Source organism: Schistocerca serialis, chromosome 11 (assembly GCF_023864345.2).
Source record: "Schistocerca serialis cubense isolate TAMUIC-IGC-003099 chromosome 11, iqSchSeri2.2, whole genome shotgun sequence".
Taxonomy (NCBI): domain Eukaryota; kingdom Metazoa; phylum Arthropoda; class Insecta; order Orthoptera; family Acrididae; genus Schistocerca; species Schistocerca serialis.
Window position 1 is genome coordinate 140,364,474 of NC_064648.1, and position 24,622 is coordinate 140,389,095.

At 42.7% G+C, this 24,622-nt stretch overlaps 1 protein-coding gene across 3 annotated transcripts in view; it reads right to left on the reverse strand.

The window, feature by feature from the left end:
• Positions 1-24,622, reverse strand: part of LOC126426865 (speckle-type POZ protein-like) — a 656,123-nt gene that overhangs the window by 570,647 nt on the left and 60,854 nt on the right. For 2 of the 3 annotated variants that reach the window (XM_050088900.1, XM_050088899.1), the window contains exons 2-3: positions 22,209-22,782; positions 18,129-18,275 (exon numbers count right to left, since the gene is read on the reverse strand). The exons of the other annotated variant lie outside the window; for it this stretch is intronic. In XM_050088900.1, coding sequence (XP_049944857.1) covers positions 18,129-18,275; positions 22,209-22,771 — 710 coding nt within the window. In that variant the 5' untranslated portion in view covers positions 22,772-22,782. The remainder of the gene's footprint in view (positions 1-18,128; positions 18,276-22,208; positions 22,783-24,622) is intronic. 3 annotated transcript variants of the gene reach the window in all.

Below are 24,622 nucleotides of genomic sequence, written 5' to 3' on the forward strand. Positions count from 1 at the left end.
ATGACGTAAAAAATGTGACTTTATTTTGTCTGGTCGATTTATATTCTTCAAAACTAAATGTGGCGAGAGCAAAGCTGAATCACTAGGAATTGAATTAATGCTGTCCTGAAAAATCTGAATATGTCTGTCCCATTCAGTGTGTTGTTTGTCTTCCTCTGTTACTGCTTCATAATTGTCTACCTTGGCTTCCATTATCTGCGAAACGTCTAATTAAATTCTTCATGTCCAGTGTCAGTATCAAAAGACGGGTAGTGAAAAATAGTGTGTACCACTGTGTATTCTTCGAGTATGAGAAAAGCTGTAATTTGTTTATATGCTGTTCGTCCGTTGAAATGCTCTGCTGCGACTGTAATGCAACTTGCTCGTTATTGTTGCGTAGTACAATAGAAGACTCCTAAAAGACCAAAATCTGTTCGTGTTCTGTCAAGGAGTCCATGCCTAGCATAACTTCATTTGTTAAAAGTGGGTCGATCCAAAAATTTGTATAAAATCTGTGGCCATGAAGAGCAAATTTTAGATGTTTCTGTAGGTTTACATCTACTCCTGTTCCTGAAACTGCTCCTCTAACTTTAGTCTTTTCTAATGGGATTGCAGGGCAAGAATTATTCGCATTGAGTCTATTACCTGCTTGATCAGTAATCGATGTAACCGGAGAGCCATAGTCAGTCAGTGCGCTGAAATTATGTGAGTCAGTTGGTGTCTTTACAACCGGATGGTACACATTCTATTGTGCCTGTTGTTTTTGCTGCAATAACGGGATAACACGCTCGGTTACTGTGTTCATATAGTAAAAATGTGCAAACTGATTAAATCCTGAACTTTACTATTAATCTCTTTAATAAAAACAAAGTGTCCCCGTGCGTTAATGATCTGCAAATAATCCTATTGTTGAAATGATCCCTGTCCGTTGGCGATTTTCGTAGCAAACAGGTCCTGAAATGAAAATGTCTCACCTCGTAATGTAATTTCTTGGAAACGCGCTCCTTGCTGCTCTCTGCGCTCCAGTCGCAAATTTCTGACTCCAGTCGCCGAGAGCCCAGTGCAGTGCTCCAGACAGCGAGCAAACTGTTTTATACACACCACTGAGTGCGGCACGATTTTATATAAAAATGCTCTTAGGTGAAATATGCCTTTAACAAACTGTTTTTACATTATCTGATATGTAATTAACTGTATGATATTCATGTTACAACACGCATTAACATTGACAAATGGCAATATTGTTAACAACACTCACTGTCAAAAATGTGGGACAAACAATTGACAGACATGAAGAAACCGTTACAGTGAAACTCATTCAATCTTTTTAAAAAAAACCTCAATTTCCTTGATATGGCCGTCTAATTCGACAATGAATCTAACTACGCTTGACTGCAGTGCCACCAAATAAAAAATGTTACCTTCATACTCTTTTCTAATATCCTTACATCTCATTTCTTTCTGAACCCTTATCTTTCTCTTCTGTTTCACACAAACCACTTTACTTAAACGCAGGTGCACTTAACTTTACGCCTGCACTGCCCAGAGTCCTCTGCTCGGCGTCTTAACCCACAACTACCCTCCTGACGCTGGAACTCCAGCGCCCCTCTCCCTCCCGGCAGCGACGACAAATACGTGGACAGCTTCCAGCAACGCAGCTGCTCTGACCAAAGACTGCACGCGAATAATAAGCGACTAACAGTTGTCGCTTAGTGTCTGAGCCATACGCTAAGGAAGTGCGTACAAAATCCAGAAATGCATATAACAAACTCCCAGTAGACCTGTCCAGTAACAGGTTTGTTCTCCTGTTCTTTGTCAGCAGGTTGACGAGTGTATTCTAGCTGCCACCATTTACTTTGCCATCGACAGCCTTTTATTTTCAATGGGAAGATACCGTGTTTGAGAGGAGGCTTTTAAATGTAGAGAAATGAGCCTTCTATCTTTGGGTAAGTAATTATATCTGGTAGACGATTTTAATATTATATTCTGCTACGTCAAAGACTATCTCCAGATTCCTATTTGGGATGTAATAACACGGTTCTTCTCCTCTACTTCATCAGGTTAATGAGCGCGTTGAGATTTCTACCGTTCATCCTGCCATCGACTGGATTTTTTCGGCAAAGGGAAGGTGCCCTAGTCGGTAGCTGGCTTTGACATGTAAAGAAACGATTACATCTTTTTTTAATTTGCTACGTAATTGTATTGCAATTTACTCTTTGAGAAGTTTTGTCGCCATCCCTACACGCCCAGTCTTTTTTTGGTGTAATATGCTTGCAGCACTTCCCATCCCGCACTTCTTTGCACAACGAGCGTAATCCTGGCCGCTTAATAAATCATCTACGAAGCCTTCACTGGCCGTGCACGAGACTCTTGAACATCCCTCTACGTGCAATCTGCTCCTCACGATTTCACAGGCGTCCGTAAGGAATGCATACTCTGCACTACTTGTCAAAAAGTCTGGTGAGTTCACATCGTCAAGGACAGCTGCAATCACCTTTTGTTTTCTGAAATTCTACCACCACAATGGTGAAGAATTTCGTTCAATACATTCAAACATAGGAGAAAACAAGGAATTGTCTGCCCCATGGACATGATGTTACGTACGCATTTCAATATCCTGTGGTCTCTTACTGTTTTCCCTTATTACTATAGTGCACTTTCTGGATTTTCTGGAATGGGACGGATATCCATTACTTCTCTCTCTCTCTCTCTCACACTCTCCTATACTGATTGATTAATAACCTAGAGAATTTACTAACGGTCAGGTTATTCAAGGATAATTATTGCTTTTTGGTACAGTACTTGTAACTAAGTTTCTGCATTCAAATTACACAGGTTAAACATGTAAGTAAAACAGAACAACCGACTTTAGCCTGTACGTATCAGATCTTCCCAACAACTAAATTTCTACGCAGATTAATAAGTCAGAGAGCTTCGGATTAAATTTCAGACGAAACCTTTCCTACGGACCTGCCACACACTCTGGAGGATTTATACTCATCTCCCACTGCAGTGTAAGCCTCATTGTGTTGCTGGGTAAATGGTTAACTAACCTTTTTCTCTCTCAATCAAAATTTCTAGTTTGCTTTACACGAATGTAGTTAATAATGGTTATTTTGGTGCCATGAGTAGTTAATTATCTCACACACGGGTCCTCAAGTGAAGGTTTGCACACGCACATCCGTTTTCCATTGTCTCTTCGCCAGATTGAAACAGTCAGTACTCACCATGTGGAAGTGCTTGTTTCCAATTCAAATTCCGTACAAGAAAATTCTTAAATATTCTCAGCTTAAATTTATACACGCAAGTATCTCAGCTTAAAATTACCACACGTGGTGTCATTGAGACCATTGCCCACTGCAAAAAATCCCAAGTTCCCCATGAGTGTTACCTACCTTCCTTTACATGAATCTCCCACCATAACGTTTTTTTTATATATATATATTCTGAAAAGGGAAATCATTGTTTCTGGCTGCTCTTAAATGTTCCACACGCATACCATTCCCGTATTCTGTGGTTCTACGGAGCGCTCTGAAAACAGGTGTTTCAACTTGGGGACCCAGCGCCAGAGTGCCGGGACATGGCCGTTCACCAGGCCACCCCACGCTCCCTCACCAGTGGGGGAGGGTCCTGTTACTGTAGTGGCCAACCACACACTCCAGGCCCTCCAGTGGTCTGGAATGCTTCTTTGGCTCTCCCAAAGGCGACCAGAGGACTGTGTCAAAGATAATTACAGGTTCTACATCCACTATCTGTGGTCAGCAAGCAACAAACCATTCACTCATTTCTCAAACATCACAAAACTAGATATAGGGATCTATTTTTGAAGGAAGTGCGCATACGGATAAGCAAATACACAAACTGTCCTTATTTTGTACACTAGTAACCGGTTTAAATGTAGTGAATACAGCTGTGTTACCATAAAACAGCTGTTCTGACGAGAACAACGAAGTATGTTGTTATACTATGGGTATTACTGTCCCGAACGAAGCAAACCTTTTCTATGTCGGGTAGTGCTGTACTCTTTCATAGTACAGCATATTTTCCACAATTTGAAGGCTGCTCGTTTGTTGTGTCCTGCACCAGATGACAGTGTACTTTTCCGTTCGCTCCTTTAGGAACCGAAGGCAAAGCAGCCTGAACTGTGTTATTTAGGCTACAAATCTGCGGCCTTACGGCAGAAAACCACAAACACGTAGTGTTTGGGGGCGACCTGAGGTGCGTCGCAGTGGAGAGAGACCATCTGGCGATGCCAGGCGCGTCCGCTCAGTGAGAGGACGCTGTCGGTAAAGCGCAGCTCAGGGGCGGCTGCGACAATAGCCTGGCCAGACACGTGTTTGACGGTGCTCGAGTACAGCATTCAGTATCTGGATTGTTATTAGTTTTGCTGTAACACCTAACTCGTATGTTTTTGTTGATGCAGTTGTGGTTGACATTTGATTAGACGCAGCGCATTGCGGTGATTATTTCATGTGATCGCACTTGCTGCGCCGTTTGTCCCTGAACAGCTGCAGCTGGTAGCGTGTTTAAGAATGCCCACCTGCCTCGAGTCGGGTTCCCGCCAGTGCGCAGAGCCGCACGCCCCGCCGCCGCTGACCGCTCAGCCCTGCCGGGGGAAACCCCAGCCGCTCTCCGGGGCAGCCAGGGGCTCTGCAGGCGCGCCTCAGCCGCCGCACCTTTCTGGCACTGTGTCCGGGGAGGCCCACACGTCACACATGCGAATGCGTCACGAAATAGTATCAATCCTTAATGGCTCTAATTACAGTACCTAATAAAAGCATTAATTATTAGCAACATTTTGTTTCCCATTACCATAAGGACAGTCATTACAGATGTTACGTATTTGTCAGATACAACACAACCGACTGGTAAAGGAACGGTCAGCTCTAAAATGAAAACAAGTCTCCAACAGATGACGAGCAAACAGCTTGGCCAGTCACAAGTAACGCCAAAAGAATTGTTCACCTCGTAATTGAAAATCCCTGAGTTTAAAATGGTGCAACGGAAATCTAAACCTATAAAAATACCTTAAAGTTACAGTAGAAAAGAAATTCATGTCATCGGTCTTCACCACACTGTTACCGACAAAACAGAAAAATCTACAAAGTCATAACGACAGATGCCTCTGTAAATATTCCAGACTTTTGCTTTGGTCCTCTTACGTTTGCCAGATTCATTAAATATAACGTTACGTTCGTTCCTGTTTTCACCATGGTATCTCAGTAGCTACAACTGTCTGTTTCACAATAAGCAACAATATTCCGTTAGTTCACTTAGAGGATAACTGTATGAAAGCAAGAGAAAATAAAAGCCTACCTAAATCTGTGAAGAAAGTTTTATCTGCTACGTTTTGAAATTATTGCTCAATGTTCATCACAACAAACTGCAAAGTATTGGCCGGCCGCGGTGGCCGTGCGGTTCTAGCCTTTCCATTCCGGAACCGTGCGACTGCTACGGTCGCAGGTTCGAATCCTGCCACGGGCATCGATGTGTGTCATGTCTTTAGGTTAGTTAGGTTTAAGTAGTTCTAAGTTCTAGGGGACTGATGACCACAGCAGTTCTGTCCCATAGTGCCCAGAGCCATTTGAACCTTGAGTGAAGAAAAACAAATCTAGATACGGAAATGAACTCCATACACAAACTCAAATCACATTTGCTTGACAATATGCTCCACTCCACAGAATAATTTCAGATTGTGCAAAGGCACAGACTGTATGTATTTTAATATCTTTTGGTACGGATAATTCGTAGAGAGACTCAAGTGCGGAGCTGTTATACCAGCACACTCTCGATAGGAACCTGAATGACATGCTATGTGGACCGGAAGACTTGTCCTTATTGAGTGTTTGAAGCTGCTTCGGTACATGAAGGATATCTAATTCCATGTTACTCAGGATGTCAATTGTTGTTGACTCGAAAGCTGGAATACTTAGTTGGTCTTCTTTGCTGAAGGAATTTCGGGAAACTGTGTCTAATGTCTCCGATCTCGTGTCACTGTCGTCGGTAACATTACGGTTGACGTCACGCAGAGGAGGTACGGATTGTGTCTTGCACCTGGTGTAATCCACATGCCACAAGAATCCCTCTGGACTATCTGCCAGATGTCTCCTACGAATGTTTTCGCAAAGTGTCTTTGTCCTCCGGTCGCTCCTTTCCTTTCTCGTGGCGGCCCGCCCAAGCAGCAGAAACCTTAATTTTTTTATCCTGCTCAAGTTTTACTGTAGATGCCACTAATACTCCAAGCAGCTTTATCTTCCTGTATAAGGAAAAGCAACTCAAATCATGCCTCTGCCTGCATTTTAAAACTGCCCTTTCTATTTCTGTGTATTATAGTTAATTTTTGAGGTTTTTTTATAATTATGTGGATTTTCATTACTTGTATACGTAGTCATTGTTCTCTATGCCTGTAACACCTTCTGCATTTCGTGTGTAAATGAATTCCTTACGTTCAAACAGAAACTAGAAATTGAATTCAATGCCTGTCTTGTGCTGCCTCTATCGGTTATCCCTTATATTCCAGTCTCGTATTGTTCGTGGAAAGAAGGATTGTCGGTATGCCTCTGTGTGGGCTCTAATCTCTCTGATTTTATCCTCATGGTCTCTTCGCGAGATATACGTAGGAAGGAGCAATATACTGCTTGACTCTTCGGTGAAGGTATGTTCTCGAAACTTCAACAAGAGCTCGTACCGAGCTACTGAGCGTCTCTCCTGCAGAGTCTTCCACTGGAGTTTATCTATCATCTCTGTAACGCTTTCGCGATTAGTAAATGATCCTGTAACGAAGCGCGCTACTCTCCATTGGATCTTCTCTATCTCTTCTATCAACCCTATCTGGTACGGATCCCACATTGCTGAGCAGTATTCAAGCAGTGGGCGAACAAGCGTACTGTAACCTACTTCCTTTGTTTACTGACTGCATTTCGTTAGGATTCTTCCAATGAATCTCAGTCTGGCATCTGCTTTACCGACGATCAACTTTATATGATCATTCCATTTTAAATCACTCCTAATGCCTATTGCCAGATAGTTTATGGAATTGACTGCTTCCAGTTGCTGGCCTGCTATATTGTAGCTAAATGATAAGGGATCTTCGCAACACATTACACTTGTCTACACTGAGATTCAATTGCCACTCCCTGCACCATGCGTCAATTCGCTGCAGATCCTCCTGCATTTCAGTACAATTTTCCATTGTTCCAGCCTCTCGATATACCACAGCATCATCTGCAAAAAGCCTCAGTGAACTTCCGATGTCATCCACAAGGTCATCTATGTTTATTGTGAATAGCAACGGTCCTACGACACTCCCCTGCGGCACACCTGAAACCATTCTTACTTCAGAAGACTTCTCTCCATTGAGAATGACATTCCTGCGTTCTGTTATCTAGGAACTCTTCAATCCAATCACACAATTGCTCTGATAGTCGATATGCTCTTACTTTGTTCATTAAACGACTGAGGGTTACTGGAATTCCACCAAAATTCCAACAGAATTGGCAATCTATTTTTGTGTTAATTGTTAACCTTTTCTCCTTCGAAGAAGCATTACCGTTCGTGAGTAACGGCCACATTTCTCTTGGTGACTGGTTTAATTGTACATCCTTTGTCACAGTGTAATTTGCCAAACTCATCTCACAGCAGCTATTGAGGCAGAATTCCGAAACGGAGGGCCTCATTAAACAAGTAATTGGCAATCACAGAGCAACAATAGCTTACAAAAAACCTCATAGTGTCGGTTTGCAGTAACATACAAGAACAAATTTCATGTTTATTTTCATACTAGGAAGCTCTTGTTTCGCTAGCTGCCAATAAGTCTTAAAAAATTAGTCACTGGAGTGAAGTAAATAGAAAGGGAAGTATAAGTACTGATATATCGCCATAGATGAGAAAGTTCCGTGTGCTTAAGAGTTGGCAAAACACTCTCCTCCTTGTGTGCTATCTTTCGCCAAACTTTCGTTTCGATGTCTCGAGCTGTTTAGGAGATATGAGAGATGTTGCGAGGATTTCATTCTGGCGGGCGTGAGATCGGAAGTGAGCGCGCTACATGGGATCCATTTCATCGAGATCGGAGGCAGATAGAAATCTAAACAAAAATTCTACATGTTAGCTAAATTTCATACGCAGCAACATATGGTGTAATACTCAGCAAACGCAAAATCACAGCGACCCCTAATTTTCATTGCAAACTTTTTGATTTTGCGTAGTGTCTTACTAAAATTGTGTACATCACAATAAGAATGGTCATTACCGAGATGATGGGCACTTCGCCACGAAGCTGATACATAACAACACAAGTAAGGCAAAAATCAAACATTTTCGGTGAATAGTTTCTGTAAAATCGTTTGAGGAAGATAACAGGTTGCGCGCGCCTCGGTTCTGTCAGCGCAGAGCGTCGCCAGCCGGCGCGTGCGAGGCGTGGTGTACGCGTCGCAGTATGCTCTGGACACCCGCGCCACTCGTGCGTGTCGCGCTGTAGTGTCGTGTCACGTGACACGCGTCTCACTTTGCCTAACGCTGCCACTCACGGCGCATTTATTGCTGCGCCGTCACGTATGCGACTTGAGTAGTCGACCCCCATCGGCCCTGCATTGCTCTACTGTAACAATACATTCTATGCAACCGCTATCTATGTCTGAGGAGACTATGCAACCCTAATTCGTACCCAAGTAATGATGAATTATCGTAGAGTACAGCACAGAACACGAAAAACAAAAAGATACACGAAACAGGGCGACAGCCTTCAAAAATTCCTCAACTTTGGAATCGGACGTGAATGTGTGTGTTTAGAAGCCACATCTGATTGCAACTACTGTGCTCAAAATGTGTAAAGGAAGATGGCTGAAAGGGTTAGTGTACTCATGACAAATTACTGTGGCTGTTCTTACAGCGTTCTGCTCATGTTTTCCAACAATACGTTTTTGTTTCTTTCTTTATTTATTTCTTGGTACTGTCACTACTCTCCAACACAATACTTTGAGTCATTTTTACATTTCACAACGCTTCTTCAGAAATAGCAACGGTTCAACTACGGAAAGAGAAACGTAAAGATATAGTGCATTAAGTATTCGGTAGATGGCATGCCAGTATGATCACCATTGAAAGGGCGCTGTTCCAGGAGTAAAGCCCTTTCATAAATGATGCCGCTATAACGAGTCACAGTAACACATTTACAATATCTGGAATAAAGCTCTTCTCATACAAAAAAAAAAAAAAAAAAAATGTATCTATGTGTGTAGGATCCGTTACCGCTCTTAACTCATTTTGTCAAAATTTGCACTAAGGTCGTCTCAAAAATGATTGTTCAATCAACAGTACCCCCTTACAGTAAACGAGACAAATGAAGACGTGACGCAGTTGTCAACAATACACGGCTCTCGTCATCGGCCCACGCCGTATCCCAGCAACGGTTTGAGTCCAGTTGAAAGGCGAGCAAGGCGGCTGTTGCTGTCCCCGTTGCCAGCAGAGTCTGCAGAGACAGAGAAATGCGGCAACAGCACGGAGCAGCGGCAGCGGTCTGTGCCGAGTCACCGAGCAGAGTGTGGTCGCTGCCAAAGCACGGCCACCGAAATGACTGCACCTTCCTGCGCATGCGTAACATTAATTCTCGACTCCTGCATGTTTCATAAATATGGAGATCTTAGACACAGCACTAATATAATAAGAATAATATAATTTTACAAATCAGTCGAGCGGATTATTCGTACGAATCTATCTAAGACAGTCTCTGTAGGAGAAAGATTAATTTTATGTATCTTTTAATTACAGGAAGATCGGGCGTCTGCAGATTATAAATATTCCTACAAAGCTACCATGCCAAGTGCTTTCTTCATTCCATCTTTTGGATAATGCTCGACAACGTTAGCACATCGCCATGGTTTCTTGAAACACGCGTCCTCCATGGACCTATCGTAAGCCATAATTTATTTTTACAAGATTTTCCACCAGCCTAGATATGAATTTCAGGCATTAAGTACTACTTTGGTTCAATTCTAGTGTCCTATTCCACCCGTCAACTTTGACTAGCGACGTCGTGTGTGACATCACCAGTCTTCGATGCGAAAGATGAAAGTGTCCCGCCATTAAATGTTATCTGTGATTGTCTCAGTGCCTGAAGTAAACTGTGCCGATTGTTGTAAATATGTCGCGATTTCCGAGAGTATGGTTAGGCAGCACCGCGACCTCAGCGCGCAGTTTAAACTGATGCCAGTGAATCAAGCAGCAATCGTATTTTTCATACTTGGTTCTCTAAAAATATTTAGCTATTTATTTCCCAATAAGATATGATTTCCGAATGTGAGGTCGGGCAGGAATCGAAAGAACAGCATAACTGGTGCGAATGGAACGGTTAGCTCGCATATTTATAATCTTGATTCCCACGAATATTCGGCTGTATTTTTCCGCAAACTGCACGATTTATGAGGGCGAGGTTAGGCAGGAGACTAAGAGGACAGCCAGGCCCATATAGGTAAATTGTAGGTCTCTACTGCACGGTGCGTTATTTTCCCTGACATTTCATTAAGTGTGTATTGTTATTACTTTTTAGGATTTTTTATTTCTTGTCTCTGCACATGAGATATCTACGTCAAGTTTAGTTGTTGATTCCAGAATTTCTTATTTGTCGCAGTAGTACAGAGTGCGACATCAAGAATAGAAATCCTGTAACAAAGAACTGCACTCCCTTAGTGCAGAAACGCTGAAAATAGTGAAACTTGGACTCGATATCTTGAACTGAAATATGTAGCTCAATTCTCGTGACCGGTTCCAACATTTGGCATTTTCTCGTGAATTTTCCTTACCTCTTCAGTGCTTCTTTTAGGTATTCTGTGTTGATTACTCCTTATTTCCTGCTTGTGTCCAGCTTAAGTTTGCTAAGTTTTTTTATTACTGAATTCGGTCAACTATAGACAGCGTGGAACCTAAGACAGTGGTACATTATGTGTATCCTTCCCAGAATTTCTATATGCATTGGCTGACGGCCTGCCTCTATTCATTTGGTTCAAAAATGGTTCAAATGGCTGTGTGCACATTGGGACTTAACATCTGAGGTCATCGGTCCCCTAGAACTTTGAACTACTTCAGCCTAACTAACCTAACGACATCACACACATCCATGCCCGAGGCAGGATTCGAACCTGCGACCGTAGCGGTCGCGCAATTCCGGACTCAAGCACTTAAAAACCGCTCGGCCACACCGGCCGGCTCTGTTCATTTGGCATCACTGTCCTAGGTTGTGAGTTTTGTTGTCGGATAAGAAATTTCACAGTATTGATCACTAGCCTGAAATTTTCCCTGTCCTGTCTGGTGTCTTCTGTGAGGTTTAGTTTTCTCAGGCTCTTTCTTGTCTCTTCCAGCCATCTCGTGGTGTTTCTTAATTTCGAAATGAAATTAAAGATTTTCTCCGTTAGCCTGTTGTCATTCATTCTATAAATATGACCGTAAAACTTTCATCTCCTCTTTCTTATTATGTCTGCGATTGTTCCTATGTTTCTCTCTAGCTTCTCATTTCTCCTCTCCGTCAAGCTGTTACCTTTGTTCTTTTGTGGCTCTGAAGTTTTTCTGCTTTTCCAGTTCTTCTTCTTCACCTCTTGTACTCGGTGTTGGGCATTCAAATGTGCATATTGCAACCGGTTTAATTACTGTTGCGTAGCGTTAAATTTTTGCCTGGAATGATATTGATTTCTTATTATATCAGTTTTCGGTCATTTTGTTTGTTAATTCCGTTTTCCTTGATCTTTCTTTGCTTGTAGTGTTATCTAACCCATTCGATTGTATCCATTCTCTTCGATACTTAAACTTATCAACTCTTTGGACGTTTCCATCTTGTGTTTGTATATATTTTTCTCTATTGTGTTTATGTTCAATGCATTCTGTTTTCGTTTTCGGTATTTGTAGTCAGGTTGGAGATGCAGTTTTGTACAGTGTTCCTATCATTATCTTTGCATCTGTTTTATCCTTAGAAATCATAGCAATATAGTCAGAAAAGAAACAAGATATTCCACGCCAGTTCTTGCCCATTCTACTAGATGGATTCGGTCGATGTTTTTCTCTTGTGGTTCTTTATTCCTCTCTCTCATGACCTTGTCTGAGATCATACTGAAGAGGATCTGTGAGACACCGTCGCCCTGCCGAACTCCTGTGCTACTTCTGAAGGCTTCAGAAATTTCCTTAGGAATTTAACTTATGAAGATGTGTCTGTAAGTGTCTGTTTGACTGACTGTCTGCTGATTTTGTCAGCACCTGCTTCTTCCAGTGTTAAGGATACTGTGCTCTGTTTACAGAACTGTAAGTTTTTTTGAAATCAGTAAATGTAACGACTGTGTTGAGGTTCTTCTTTGTTCTGATCCTGATAATTGTTTTCAAGTTAAGAATTTTTTCTGGGCAAAAACTATTTTTCCTCAACCCCGCTTGGTACTCGCCAGTTGTGTTCTCTGCTTGGTGTTCTGTCATACTCAGTAGAGGTCTCAGCAGGGAGCTCGGTAGATGTGGGTGCCGCGCGGGATTAGCCGAGCGGTCTCAGGCGCTACATTCATGGACTGTGCGGCTGGTCCCGGCAGAGGTTCGAGTCCTCCCTCGGGCACGAGTGTGTGTGTGTTTGTCCTTAGGATAATTTAGGTTAAGTAGTGTGTAAGCATAGGGACTGATGACCTTAGCAGTTAAGTCCCATAAGATTTCACACACATTTGAACAACATATGTGTGTGCCTGTCCTGTCTCCCTTCTTACGTGGCGGATGGATTGTGGCTTGCTTCCAGTCGTCCGGTACTCCTCCTTTCTCCCAGCAGTATTTCGTAACCTCGTAAAAGGTTTCAGCTGCCCGCTCCCTCCTAGTTTTCACATCTCAGCCAATACTCTGTCTTCTTCTGGCGCCCTGTTGTTTTTGGCTGGCCAGTGTATTGTTCAGTCTAATGCAGTTATATGACTCTCAAGGCGGGATTTCCTTTAGAGGCTGTCTGAAAGATTGTCTTTGTGTTGGTTCCTCGCAGTTTAGAAGGTTGTTGGAGCATTTTGCTAGTAATTCAGAGTTGTGTTTGTTGTTGGTAGTCAGTTTGCCTTTTGAATCTTTGAAGTACAGCTGCTTGTAACCTGTTATTTCTGCTTTGAAAACTTTTTAGAATTCCTTGTGTTGTTCTGTCTGGAGTCTGTAGGTATACGTTCCCCATATGTTTCTAATTATGTCATTTTGCCATTGTTGTGTTTGATTTTAAATTGTCCCTGCCCGAAACACCCACTTTCGCATAACGAGCACCAACACATATACTGAGATTAGTGAACACAGGATTGTAGCGAAACTGAGTGTTGAAACTCCCCGACGAAAGATTCGTAACCTAAAGACTGGAAACTTGCACAGGTCACACCAATACTTAAGAAACGCAGTAGGAGTAATCCATCAGTTTACAGGGCCATATTACCAACGTCTATTTGCAGCAGGATTTTGGAACACATATTGTGTTCGAACATTATGAATTATCTCGAAGAGAACGGTCTATTAACACACAGTCAACACAACTAGTTTTTATTCACACGAAGTACTGAGTGGCATTGACAAGGGATTTCCGATTGATTTCGTCTTTGTAGAGTTCCAGAAGACATCTGACACTGTATCTCACAAGCGGCTTGTAGTCAAATTGCGTGGTTATGGAATATCATCACAGGCTGGCCAGTGACTTGATTCGTGATTTCCTGTCACAGAGTTCACAATTCGTATTAATTGGCAATTGATCCTAAATAATGAAAAGTGTGAGGTCATCCACATGAGTGCTAAACGGAATCGGTTAGACGTCGGTTAGACGATAAATCAGTCGAATCTAAAGGCCGGAAATTGAAGTAAATACCTAGGAATCACCGTTACGAACAACATAAATTGGAAAGAACACATAGGAAATATTGTGGGGGAGGAGAACCAAAGACTGCGTTTTATTGGCTGAAGGTGCAACAGATCTACCAGAGAGACTGCCTACACCACGGTTGTCCGTCCTCTTCTAGAATACTGCTGTGCAGTGTGGGATCATTACCAGGTAGAATTAACGGACTTCATCGAGAATGTTCAGGGAAAAGCAGCACATTTTGTATTGTCGAGAAATAGGGGAGGGAGTGTCACTGACATGATACAGAATTTGGGGCGGCCATATTTAAAATAAAGGCATGTTTCGTTGCGGCAGAACCTTACCACGAAGTTTCAATTACTAACTTTCTCCTCTGAATGTGAAAACATTTTTTTTTTTTCGCCGACGTCCACAGGGAGAAACGATCATCATCATAAAATAAGGAAATCAGGTCTCGCTCGGAAAGGTACATATGTTCGTTTCTTCCGCATTCTGTTTCAGACTGGAATAATAGAGGATTATTGTGAAAAATGGTTCAATGAACACTTTGCCAAGCACGTAAGTGCGATTTGCAAACTGTCCATGTAGATGTAAATTACGAGTTTACTACGAGTGATATTGTAGTGGACTTTAAAGGACATGCATGGTTCTTTCACTTGCACACGTGAACTGTGATAATTTGTTTCATGCATGTATGATTTTTTATGTTGTTACTTTCTTTTTTGTTAGCTCAATTTATTTGCAATATAGCTTATAATTATGTAATTAATCGCATGAGCTGCAATCAAATTTTATTGTATGTATGTATATTATCTGTCTTTTTCGTGATACATTCTTTGGTTTAGGATTGAACCTCATTGCCTTTAGATGTCGCCTCTAAGTAGCATCTGTGAGTCAGATATGACGTCGATCAAAGCCATAGAGTAGAAAAATATCTGGTGTGAGCATTGCGTGGTGTGCATGTTGTCAACATTAAGCTGAAATTGTCGCATGATCTCGGGATGCCGTCAAGTCTCGTCGTGTGAAAACATTCCACGATGCATTTCAAATGGCGGCATTCAGACAAGTCGTCAACAGACCGCCACGTCACGTCACGTCACGTCACGTCACGGCAGGTCACGGTTTCCAGGGAATGAAGTGTCGACGGTATCATCATCTGCTATCAGCGTAAGTTAACTCGTTGTATGGTAGTGGATATTGTGCTTTTGTAACTTTTTACTCTCCATTTTCTTATTGTGCTTGGATTTCGTGGCAAATTGTAAATGTTCGATGCCGACTTGGAGGTTTTTTGCACTGGATGTTCTCACACAAGCTTTGTGAGATATCTGAAAGCGAAAAATTGTTTAGGTTTGGCAATAACAGAAGAGACGCCCACTCACCCATAACATAGAAATGTCGATGTTTTGAGGTGTTGCTTCACGCCTCAGCACTTCAGCAAACAAGACTGATAAAGAACACAAGTTATGAGGTTTGCTTTGGCCATTAATAACCTTGTTTCCTCAATTGAAATACTGTACTCTGACACGGACTAAGCGAATTGACGTTACATGACGTGACAGACAGTGTGAATACACGCTGACGTGACGGTGCTGCGACGTGATGTCTGCTCATTTTGCTCGTCAATGCTGAGAGAACAATTTATTCCAAGTATAAAATGCAAGTTGTTATGGTGTCTGCATAACGCCTGTCCCTAATACACAGCACATACGATTGGAATCTATCTGAACTAACAATTTGGCGACATTCAAAATTTATAGGACGTTTTACGCACACACCTATGCCAACCCAAGGATACACAACCACTGTGGCAATGTGTACACATTTCAATACTTACCTCCTAGCATTTTCTCTCTCTAATCTTGCTACAGCTTTAAATGGCGTGCTTTGCTTTCTGCACAAGAATCTATTACCTCACCAAAGTTCGCCAAACTTTTTGCTGCATGAAAAATCGAAATTTCGTTATCTAATACTGAAAAAGCTGTTAATACAAATTATACCCAAGATTGGTGTTTTCTGGATCTGATCACGTCTATTTTGTCGCTGGATGCTAAATAAAACAAAACAGGCCTTTCTAATATTGTAGCAAATTTTGTAACACACACACCAAATTATCGAGACTGTTTTGACACAAATGGTCATTTTTAAAACACGATAGAATATAATTCACTAAGTACCAATATCAAATGCCTATTAGGCCTACAACAAGCAAAAAGCTTCATGTTAGGAAATAGTTTCACATTTTATTCATGCGCACCAGTTTCTCAAGCATGAGATCGGAAAGTAGTATTACGAAATTCTTATACACCCTGTAGAAGATGAAAACGTGCCCTTGAAATGCAGCGAACAGTTGAAACTAGCCAATAGTGTGGAATTGAACACTTTGTTTCAAACAAACTGGCTGCCTCAGCGGAAAAGATCAATAAAAGCCGAATTACTTCAGCAAAGCGACAAAAGTAACTTCATTGTTCTGCAAGATAATTAATGCTTGACTGTCAGAGAGGTGGAAATTGTATTAAAATCTGGAACTAATGACATATTTTAATCTTCCATAATTGTGTGAACGTATTTTAATTCACTTGATATCTCCCAGCCACAGAAACCACTCTCTTTCATTTGACATGACAGCAGTGAACGAAGAGGAAACAGCAGAGTCACTAAATGTGAACACAGATCACCCCCCCCCCCCCCACGTCCCACCGTCCCTCGAGCGCTTGAGATAGGGCGTCAAAAAAAACTTTTCAAAAAATGTTCATTTTGTAGAGCACTTCTTCCTGAAGAGTCCTATGCATAAAACATGTAACTTCGAACGAAGAAATTTAAGACGCGTTATTTGGTCTTAAGTGTGCTGAAGTGCAGTGCCACGCCTCTTCACACAGCGTTCTCTTACTGCACTGCACATCACTGCACTTCGCACTGTGGGACTCAAATGTGTATTTTGTAACGGATGCCATCGAAGTACATTCAGGACAGCGGAAATTAGAATGTCCTTTGATTTTAAAGGAAATAACGTCACAATTAATACTGGATGGAATTATTTGTAACCGGAAGAAGAAGAACTCTTCAGAAAATTTGGATTCTTTATTGCCTAATTGCTAATAACTTTCTGTTCTGTGTGACATAAAATGAAATACAGGATACACAAAACCAGATAAGACAACAGATAAGCAAGACAGTACATATTTCTTCAATCCGTGCGTTCTTTTCTCACTAATCTCGCTCTAGCTTTACACGCCGTGCTTTCCTTTCTGCGAAAGAATCTGTTACCTCATCAAAATTCGTCAAATGTTTTGCTACAAGAAAAATCGAAGTGTTGTCTAATACTCTTCCTCGTTCTAACAAAAGCTTCTCATCCCTAATTCTGTAACTATTCCTATCATTGTCAAAGCTCATTCTCCAGTTAACTCTACTAACTCTGCCAGAATCACCGGTTTAGTAATTATCCAGCGATTATTCTCCGGTTAGGCGTTATTACGTGTTCGTACAACGCGTTTTCCGCGCTACTCCCAGAATGGAACTTAAGCGGCTGCTAACCAGGAAATGTACAACTTGCCCTCTCTAGTGTAGCGACCTGGTCAAAAACTTTGTCGAACTTTCATTTTCTTTGATACAGCGACAAGATAATACGTTAATATTTCGTATCTGGATAATACGTTAATATTTCGTATCTGTTATTCCTGTTAGTCATTCATTTCCACTCTGGTAGTCTGAATCTATGGACGTAGCTATTCGCTCATCATCTGCATACCAGTCAGTCACATACACATACTACATTCACCCGTGCGGCTTTATTCCACTCAGCTCGTGTAGCCCCGTCCCCTTTTGTCTGCAGGAAAGTTTATTTCCAGATGCGACGAGGATTCCCCTGGCAGGTACATCACGTACACTATGCACGCATTCAAAAATCTACTTACGATTCATTCAGAATCAACTTAGAATGTGATCAAAAATGTTCAAAAAGCAACAGGGATGAGCTTCAAACTCTTTTGAATAATCGATAGACCAATGTGCTCTAGATGCTACGTGCTTTGTGAAACAAGGTTATTTTTCCTGAACAATACGAACAATACTTAACTACAGTTGAGTGACTGAACTGAACGTAATTCTCACTGCAAATACAGAGAACGAGAAATCTTCCGCGTATGTGCTCAATCTTCAAAATATCATAGCCAAAAAATTGAGAAAGGAGTAATGTTTAATGGCAACTGTAACCTCTATCCAAAAACTGAAGGAATCTGTATTTTATTTTATTTACTATATCGGCTGGTTAATGCCAAAATAAGCAGTACTCTGAGGGTAAGACTTGGGCACGTGTGGCAACACAACTTACCGGAAGCGACAGACGGCTGCGTCATCAGGTGGAGGGGTGTGTCGGGCAGACGTGGGAGGCGCAGCTGCAGCAGGAGTCCGGCTGTGGCCGCTGTGGGGTTGACTGTCAGAGTTGGGGGTGGACCCGCCCCCTGTGGCGGCCGGCGAGCTGCACAGAGAAACACTGTGTGGGTGGGCGTGTTCACACAGGGGCTCACTGCAGGCGGTACAGCTGAGGGACTGTCCACCGGGGCAACAGAACACTCAGTGCCAACAACACCAGCCCCTCACTTAACCTGACTGTGCCACCAATTAACTGATCTTTTTCTGCACTACTTCTGCTACATTCCCCATTGGCGTAGCCTAAGATGCAAAACAACAAATTGTTCACCATGAAGCATAAACCAAATCCCAAACATAAGGGCCAACAATTTTGCTGCCCTCACAGAACAACTATCAGACAGAATTTAGAAGCAGTTACAGTCAACTGGCTGCTACTTTTGGTTGTGAGGTAATTTGAAAACTGATATATGGTTGCTGAATTATATCACAGGAGGAAGAGAGAGAGAGAGAGAGAGAGAGAGAGAGAGAGAGAGAGAGAAACAAACTGATAAGTTGGGGTATCAACTTACTGTTGAAACTATATGGTCATGGATATGCAGGCGCTGTTTGATGTGAAGCCCGAGGGAATGAAGAAGATGGACAAGAATTACAAGAGCTATGCTATAAAAGTTATCAAGAGTATATTCAAAATCTGCATTTGAGTAAAGCAAATAGAACTGTATATATGCATGTAATGTCTCCATAATTCGATTCATTGAAAAGACAGCAGTGGTGATGTGTTTCTTAAACAACAATTTTCGTGTTGAGCAGTTTGCAGTAGAGGCCACTATTAAAAGAAAAAATATGGATTACGCAGTGTATGCAATTTTATCTGATGGACAATGTTTACAACTTGTGAAGTAACCTGTAGTCTATTGAATATGGATTTTTTTTTTTAAATTGGAAAGGAAACAAAATAGACTTGTATGGAGCATATGTATCCGAGAGACAGAGGCAACAAATGATAGCTGGATGGAAACGTCACATCAATACTGACGTTGTGGGAGATATGTCGTACACCTGTAGGTGGACAGCGAATATAATCTGCTGTATCCCAGTAGCGGAAAACCTCATAGGATTCCGTGGACGACATCTGGTAACGCCACATGGAACTTCAAAAAAGACAGGGGGGGGGGGGGGCAGAGATTTCCTGTCTCCTTTGTAAAAGGGAATGCACGGAAAAAATTCGGGGCGATAGTTGAACAGAGACGAGAAGGAAATGTGATTGTAAGGCACAGCCTTGAGTGTGACAATGATACTGTGCTGGCTGGAGTATTCTCTTCTTGTTTGCCCCCAGTGTGCATGAGTAGCCGCAGTGCTCATAGCTCCTGCTTGACTGGATATCTCAGGGAGTCACACCCTGCTCTTTGGGGCCAGTCACCCATGGGTAGCGTCTTTTTTCGTAATCAGGAAAGTCCTCAGTCCTAGGTTTGAACCTCATCATCACTTGAATTTTGAATACGAATCATCAGCATTGGTGTCTGAAGACTTTTCCAGCATCAGGTGTCACCCTCTTTCAGCCAACAGCCTTTCCAAAGAGGGCGGAGGGGCCGACAGAGGTTCACGTCACTCTCTTTCCCTTGAGGTCTGAAACCGCTCCTAAATGAGGAAGAATTGGCAATGATCAACAACGTGAGGATACAGAAGGCAATGTAAACCACTGCTTAAAGATATATAACGTCCGTCAATGAGGCATGTGATTCAGTAAGTCTGTGCTGTACAGACTCTCCATTGGCAAGACTAGTCCCCCATTCAAACCTCCAGGCGAGGAGGCACAAGGGGGAGGTGACCATGGGAGAAAAGTTGACTAATCAACTAAAGGATAACGTTCTACGAGTCGTCATGTGGAAAGTAAGGAATTTGTATGTGGTTGAGAAGCTAGAAAATAAGAAAAAGGAAATGCTGAGGACGTATCTAGCTGTAGTGGGCGTCAGTGACGCGTAAAGGAAAGACAAGTAAAGGAAAGGAAAGGAAAGGAAAGGATTTCTGGTCGTATGAGAATAGGGTAGTAGCAACAGCAGCAGATAACAGGAGTAGGATTCAGTATCAATAGAAAGGCAGGGCAGAAAGTGAGATACTGTGAACAGATGAGTATAAATGTTCTCATGAGAATCTAAAGCAAACCAACAACATCCATAGTTCAGGTATACATGATGACGTCGCAAGTTGAAGGTGAAGAGAGAGAAAGTATGAGGATATTGAACAGGTAATTCGGTACATATGTGATAGTCATGGAGGGATTGAAACGCAACCGTAGGCGAAGGAGTAGAAGAAACGGTTACACGAGAATATGTACTTGATAATAGGAATAGGAGAGAAGTAAGGCTAGTTAAGTTCAATAGTAAATTTATCCTAGTAATAGCTGGTATAGTCTATTCAAGAATCTTGAGACAAGGGGGTATACTTGAAAAAGGACCGAAACATGGGAGGTTTAAAGTCAGATTTTGAAATCAGATACTGGACTGTAAAGCGTACCCAGGAGTAGATATAGACTCATAACAATTTAGCAGTGATTAAGAGTAGGCTGAATTTTATGAGACTCGTCAGGAGCAATCGATGTACAAAGAAGTGGAATACAGTAGTACTAAGGAAAGAAGAGATGAGATTTATGTTCTCTGAGGCTACATATACTGCGATAATTAACAGCTCAATAGTTGGAAAGAAAAACGTAGGTACAAAGACGCTAACTGCGAAGAAACCATGGGAAACATAAGAAATCCTTCAGTTGATCAATCAAAGACAGAACTTCAAAAATATTCAGGAAAATCAGTAATTGAGAAGTATGTCACTTAAGGATGAAATGAATAGGAAGTGCAGAGAAGCTAACGTGAAATGGCTGCACGAAAAATGTGAAGAAATCAAAGAAGAAATTATTCCTGGGACGACTGACGCAGCATATAGAAAATTCAAAGCAATCTTCCACGGAATTAAAAGCAAGCTTGGTAACATTAAGAGCACAATGGGAATTCCAGTGTTAAAGACAGAGGCGAGATCGGATAGTTGGAAAGAGTACACTGAAGGCCTCTCTGATTGGAACAACTTGTCTGATGGCGTGAGAGAAGAACAAACAGGAGTCTGTATGGAAAATATTGGTGATTAGTATCAGATTTAAAAAGCGCTTTGGAAAATTTAAGATCAAAGAAGGCAAAAGGTATAGACAACATTCAATCAGAAGTTCTAAAATCATTGGAGGAGGTGGCAAAAGGTCTATTCTCTCTGTTGTGTAGAATGTATGAGTCTGGCAATATACAATCTGACTTTAGAGAGGAATATAATCTGCACGATTTGGAAGCCTGCAAGAGCAGAGAAGTGTGAGAATTATCACACAATCAGCTTAACAGCTCAAGCAACCCAGTTGCTAAGAAGGATAATACACAGGAGAACGGAAAAGAAAATTGACGTTCTTAACGTTCATAGATTTGTGGTCCTGGCGAAAGCGTTCGGCAATATCAAATGTTGCAAGATGTTTGAAATTCTGAGAAAAATACGGGTAAGGCAGAGGAAAAGAGTAATTTGCAATATGTACAAGAGACAAGAAGGTAAAATAACAGTGGAAGACCAAGAGCGAAGTATTCGGGTTAAAAAGGGTGTCAGACAGGGATGTAATCTTTCGCCTCTACTGTTCAATCTATATACCGAAGAAGCGATGACGGAAATAAAGGAAAGATTGAAGAGTGGAATTAAAATTCAGGGTGAAATGATATAAGATTTGTTGATGACTGATTCCCTCAGTGACTGTGAAGAAGAATTACAGGGTTTGCTGAATGGAATGAACAGTCTAATGAGTACAGAACAGGGAATCAGAGTAAATCAGAGGAAGGCGAAATTGATAGAAGCAGTAGAAGTGAAAACAGCGAGAGACTTAGCATCGTGACTGATGATCAGTAATTAGATCAAGTTAAGGTGTTACGCAACGTAGGCAGCAAAGAAACCCATGACGAACAAAGCAAGGACGACGTCAAATTCACACTAGCACTGCCAAAAAGGGAATCGTGCTTACCTGGCTTCTGCAGGTGGCTCACCGAGCATACTGCAGACTTCAATGACTTCTTGCGGGTACTCGAGCACAGCGTCCGCCCAGCCCCGCGTGGCCATCACCTGCAGGTGGTCCTTTATGAAGGCGACGGCAGCCCTGGTGGCGTCCGGGCACGAGTGCCTCACTGCCGTGACGGCCGTCGCCGCTGCGGTCTCGACGGCCAACTGCGAGATCAGCTGCCGCTCGCAGGCAGCCTTCAGGGCCGACAAGCCGTACTTGTCGGCCGCCGAGAGCAGCTGGGCGGCCGTGTCGGGCAGCTGGGGGGCCTGCAGGGTATACGTGTAGGCGACCAGGAGCCTCAGCACCGGGCCCTCCACGTCGTCGATGCTCACCTGGCCGCAGCTGGCCTCCAGCATGTCGTGCGCGAACATCGCTGCGAACACGGGGCTCGCGGCCGCCAACACGGCCCTGTGAGCCGCCACCCTCGTCTCGCCCGCCACCAGCGTCACCAGGGCGCCGTCACCCCCGTCTAGCAGGGCGGCCAGGGCCTCGGTTGTGGTGTTCTGAACCTCCGTAACTGCCGACATGGTGGGTGGTCCTGAAACACAGTGCCACTGAGCAGCCCTCACACTGCACCCTCAACACTTGTACGAGGCGCATGCATACCTGTATGAAACAGCAGCTGTGAAAGTGTTGTCCACCCTAAATCAATTGCAGCGTCACCAGTTTCCTTCAAATGACAAGGGTCCGTACTGCTTCGTGATTACCTACAGTTAGTAACTACCAGCGCGGTGCTACGATAGACTGCTTTCACCTTCTAAAAATGTTATCGTTCTCAGTCAAAAGATGGTTTATTTTAGCAAAAAAATTGGCAAAGCAACAAACGTCTTTCAGCCCTAAAGTTACAGGACTTATATTTAAATCGAAGCTCGTGGCACCTCTGACAAATATTTTCTTCCTCCTTATCTCAACTTCCTCAGATCCGTGACACCTGATCAGAAGCAATGTACATGTAATGCAGAAGTCAGTTTCCTCGGTGAATGTCTCAGGGTAGGGACGATTAAACTTAACCGGCTGCCTTGACCGAGTGGTTGTAGGCGCTTCAATCCGGAACCGCGCGGCTGCTACGGTCGCAGGTTCGAATCCTGCCTCGGGAATGGATGTGTGTGACGTCCTTAGGTTAGTTAGGTTTAAGTAGTTCTAGGTTCTATTGGACTGATGACCTCTGATGTTAAGTCCCATAGTGCTCAGAGCCATTTGAACCGTTCTGAACCACTGTAAGTCTAAATTCATTAGTAAGTTTAACTCTATTTTTAACAGATTGATATCTGTGTCTTCTTTCTTAAGAAAAAGATTCAGCGCCCACCTCCGTCGTAAACAATGCTGCATAATACAATCATAAATCATGTCGCCATTTTATCCGAATGTTGCAAGCTATGGTGTACCCAGGTATTTCCAGGTTGAGCAGTTTAGGAATTAAACTCGTTGCCTCCATTTCCAGGACGTGTGTTGTCGAACTTTCGCACAAATATATATTTATATCTCCTTTTGGCGTGGACGTGTTTGTATAGCATCTTTGCCCCACAGAACGTTCGGATACTTATTAGATGACAGATACGTCATGGTTAAACCAAAGTAAGCTCTATCACAGCTCCGACATCACTCTTGACTCTCCTGGTCGTATGAGGGGCAAACGACGGAGTCAGTGAAATAGTTCCACACCCTACAGTGTGAACTGGTTTCCGAAATTCAGACAAGTGGGTTTCCCGAGCACGGCGTCCACTTTTTTCGAATCGTCCCGAATTAGCACCTCCATTCCACCAGCGTAAGAGGTCTGCCGGACCGTTACGGTGCTAGCAGAGGGCCTAAGAATTCGTCCGAAGCCTTCTGTGGCGCCCGCTCGACGTGGATGGAGACGCCGAGGCAGTGCTGAACAGAGCGTAGCGCCGGAGGTCAGCGCAGGGTCGCAGGCCAACACGTACACTGCGGGCCTCTGGAAGCCACCCGACCAACCCGAGTCTTCCTTTCCCATCCCTCATTAGTTAGTTGTACATTTGCTTGCGTTTTATATCGCTTTGCGGTTTTTTTCGCCTCCCCATACCAAGTATGCACTCAATGTTATAGGCTCAAAACTCTTGACACTGGCGTTGTAATCGCAAAATGAACGACTTTTTACTGTTGTTTACAGGTATTGTTACCGTATTTTCCTACATCCAAGTGGTGCTGCATGTAAATAAACGAAGCGGTAAAAGCTGTAAAGCGGTTTACATTTCCATACAGTCTTCGAGCATCGATATGTTCCTCGTCTAAGAATCAGACGTCATTGTCTTATAAATGTTTAATGTATCCTGAGATCAGTGGGGAAGTATTCTACTTTATTGTGACACTCGCAATGCGACTGTAGTTTACACTGAGCTTCCGCAGAGTCTTTCACTCAA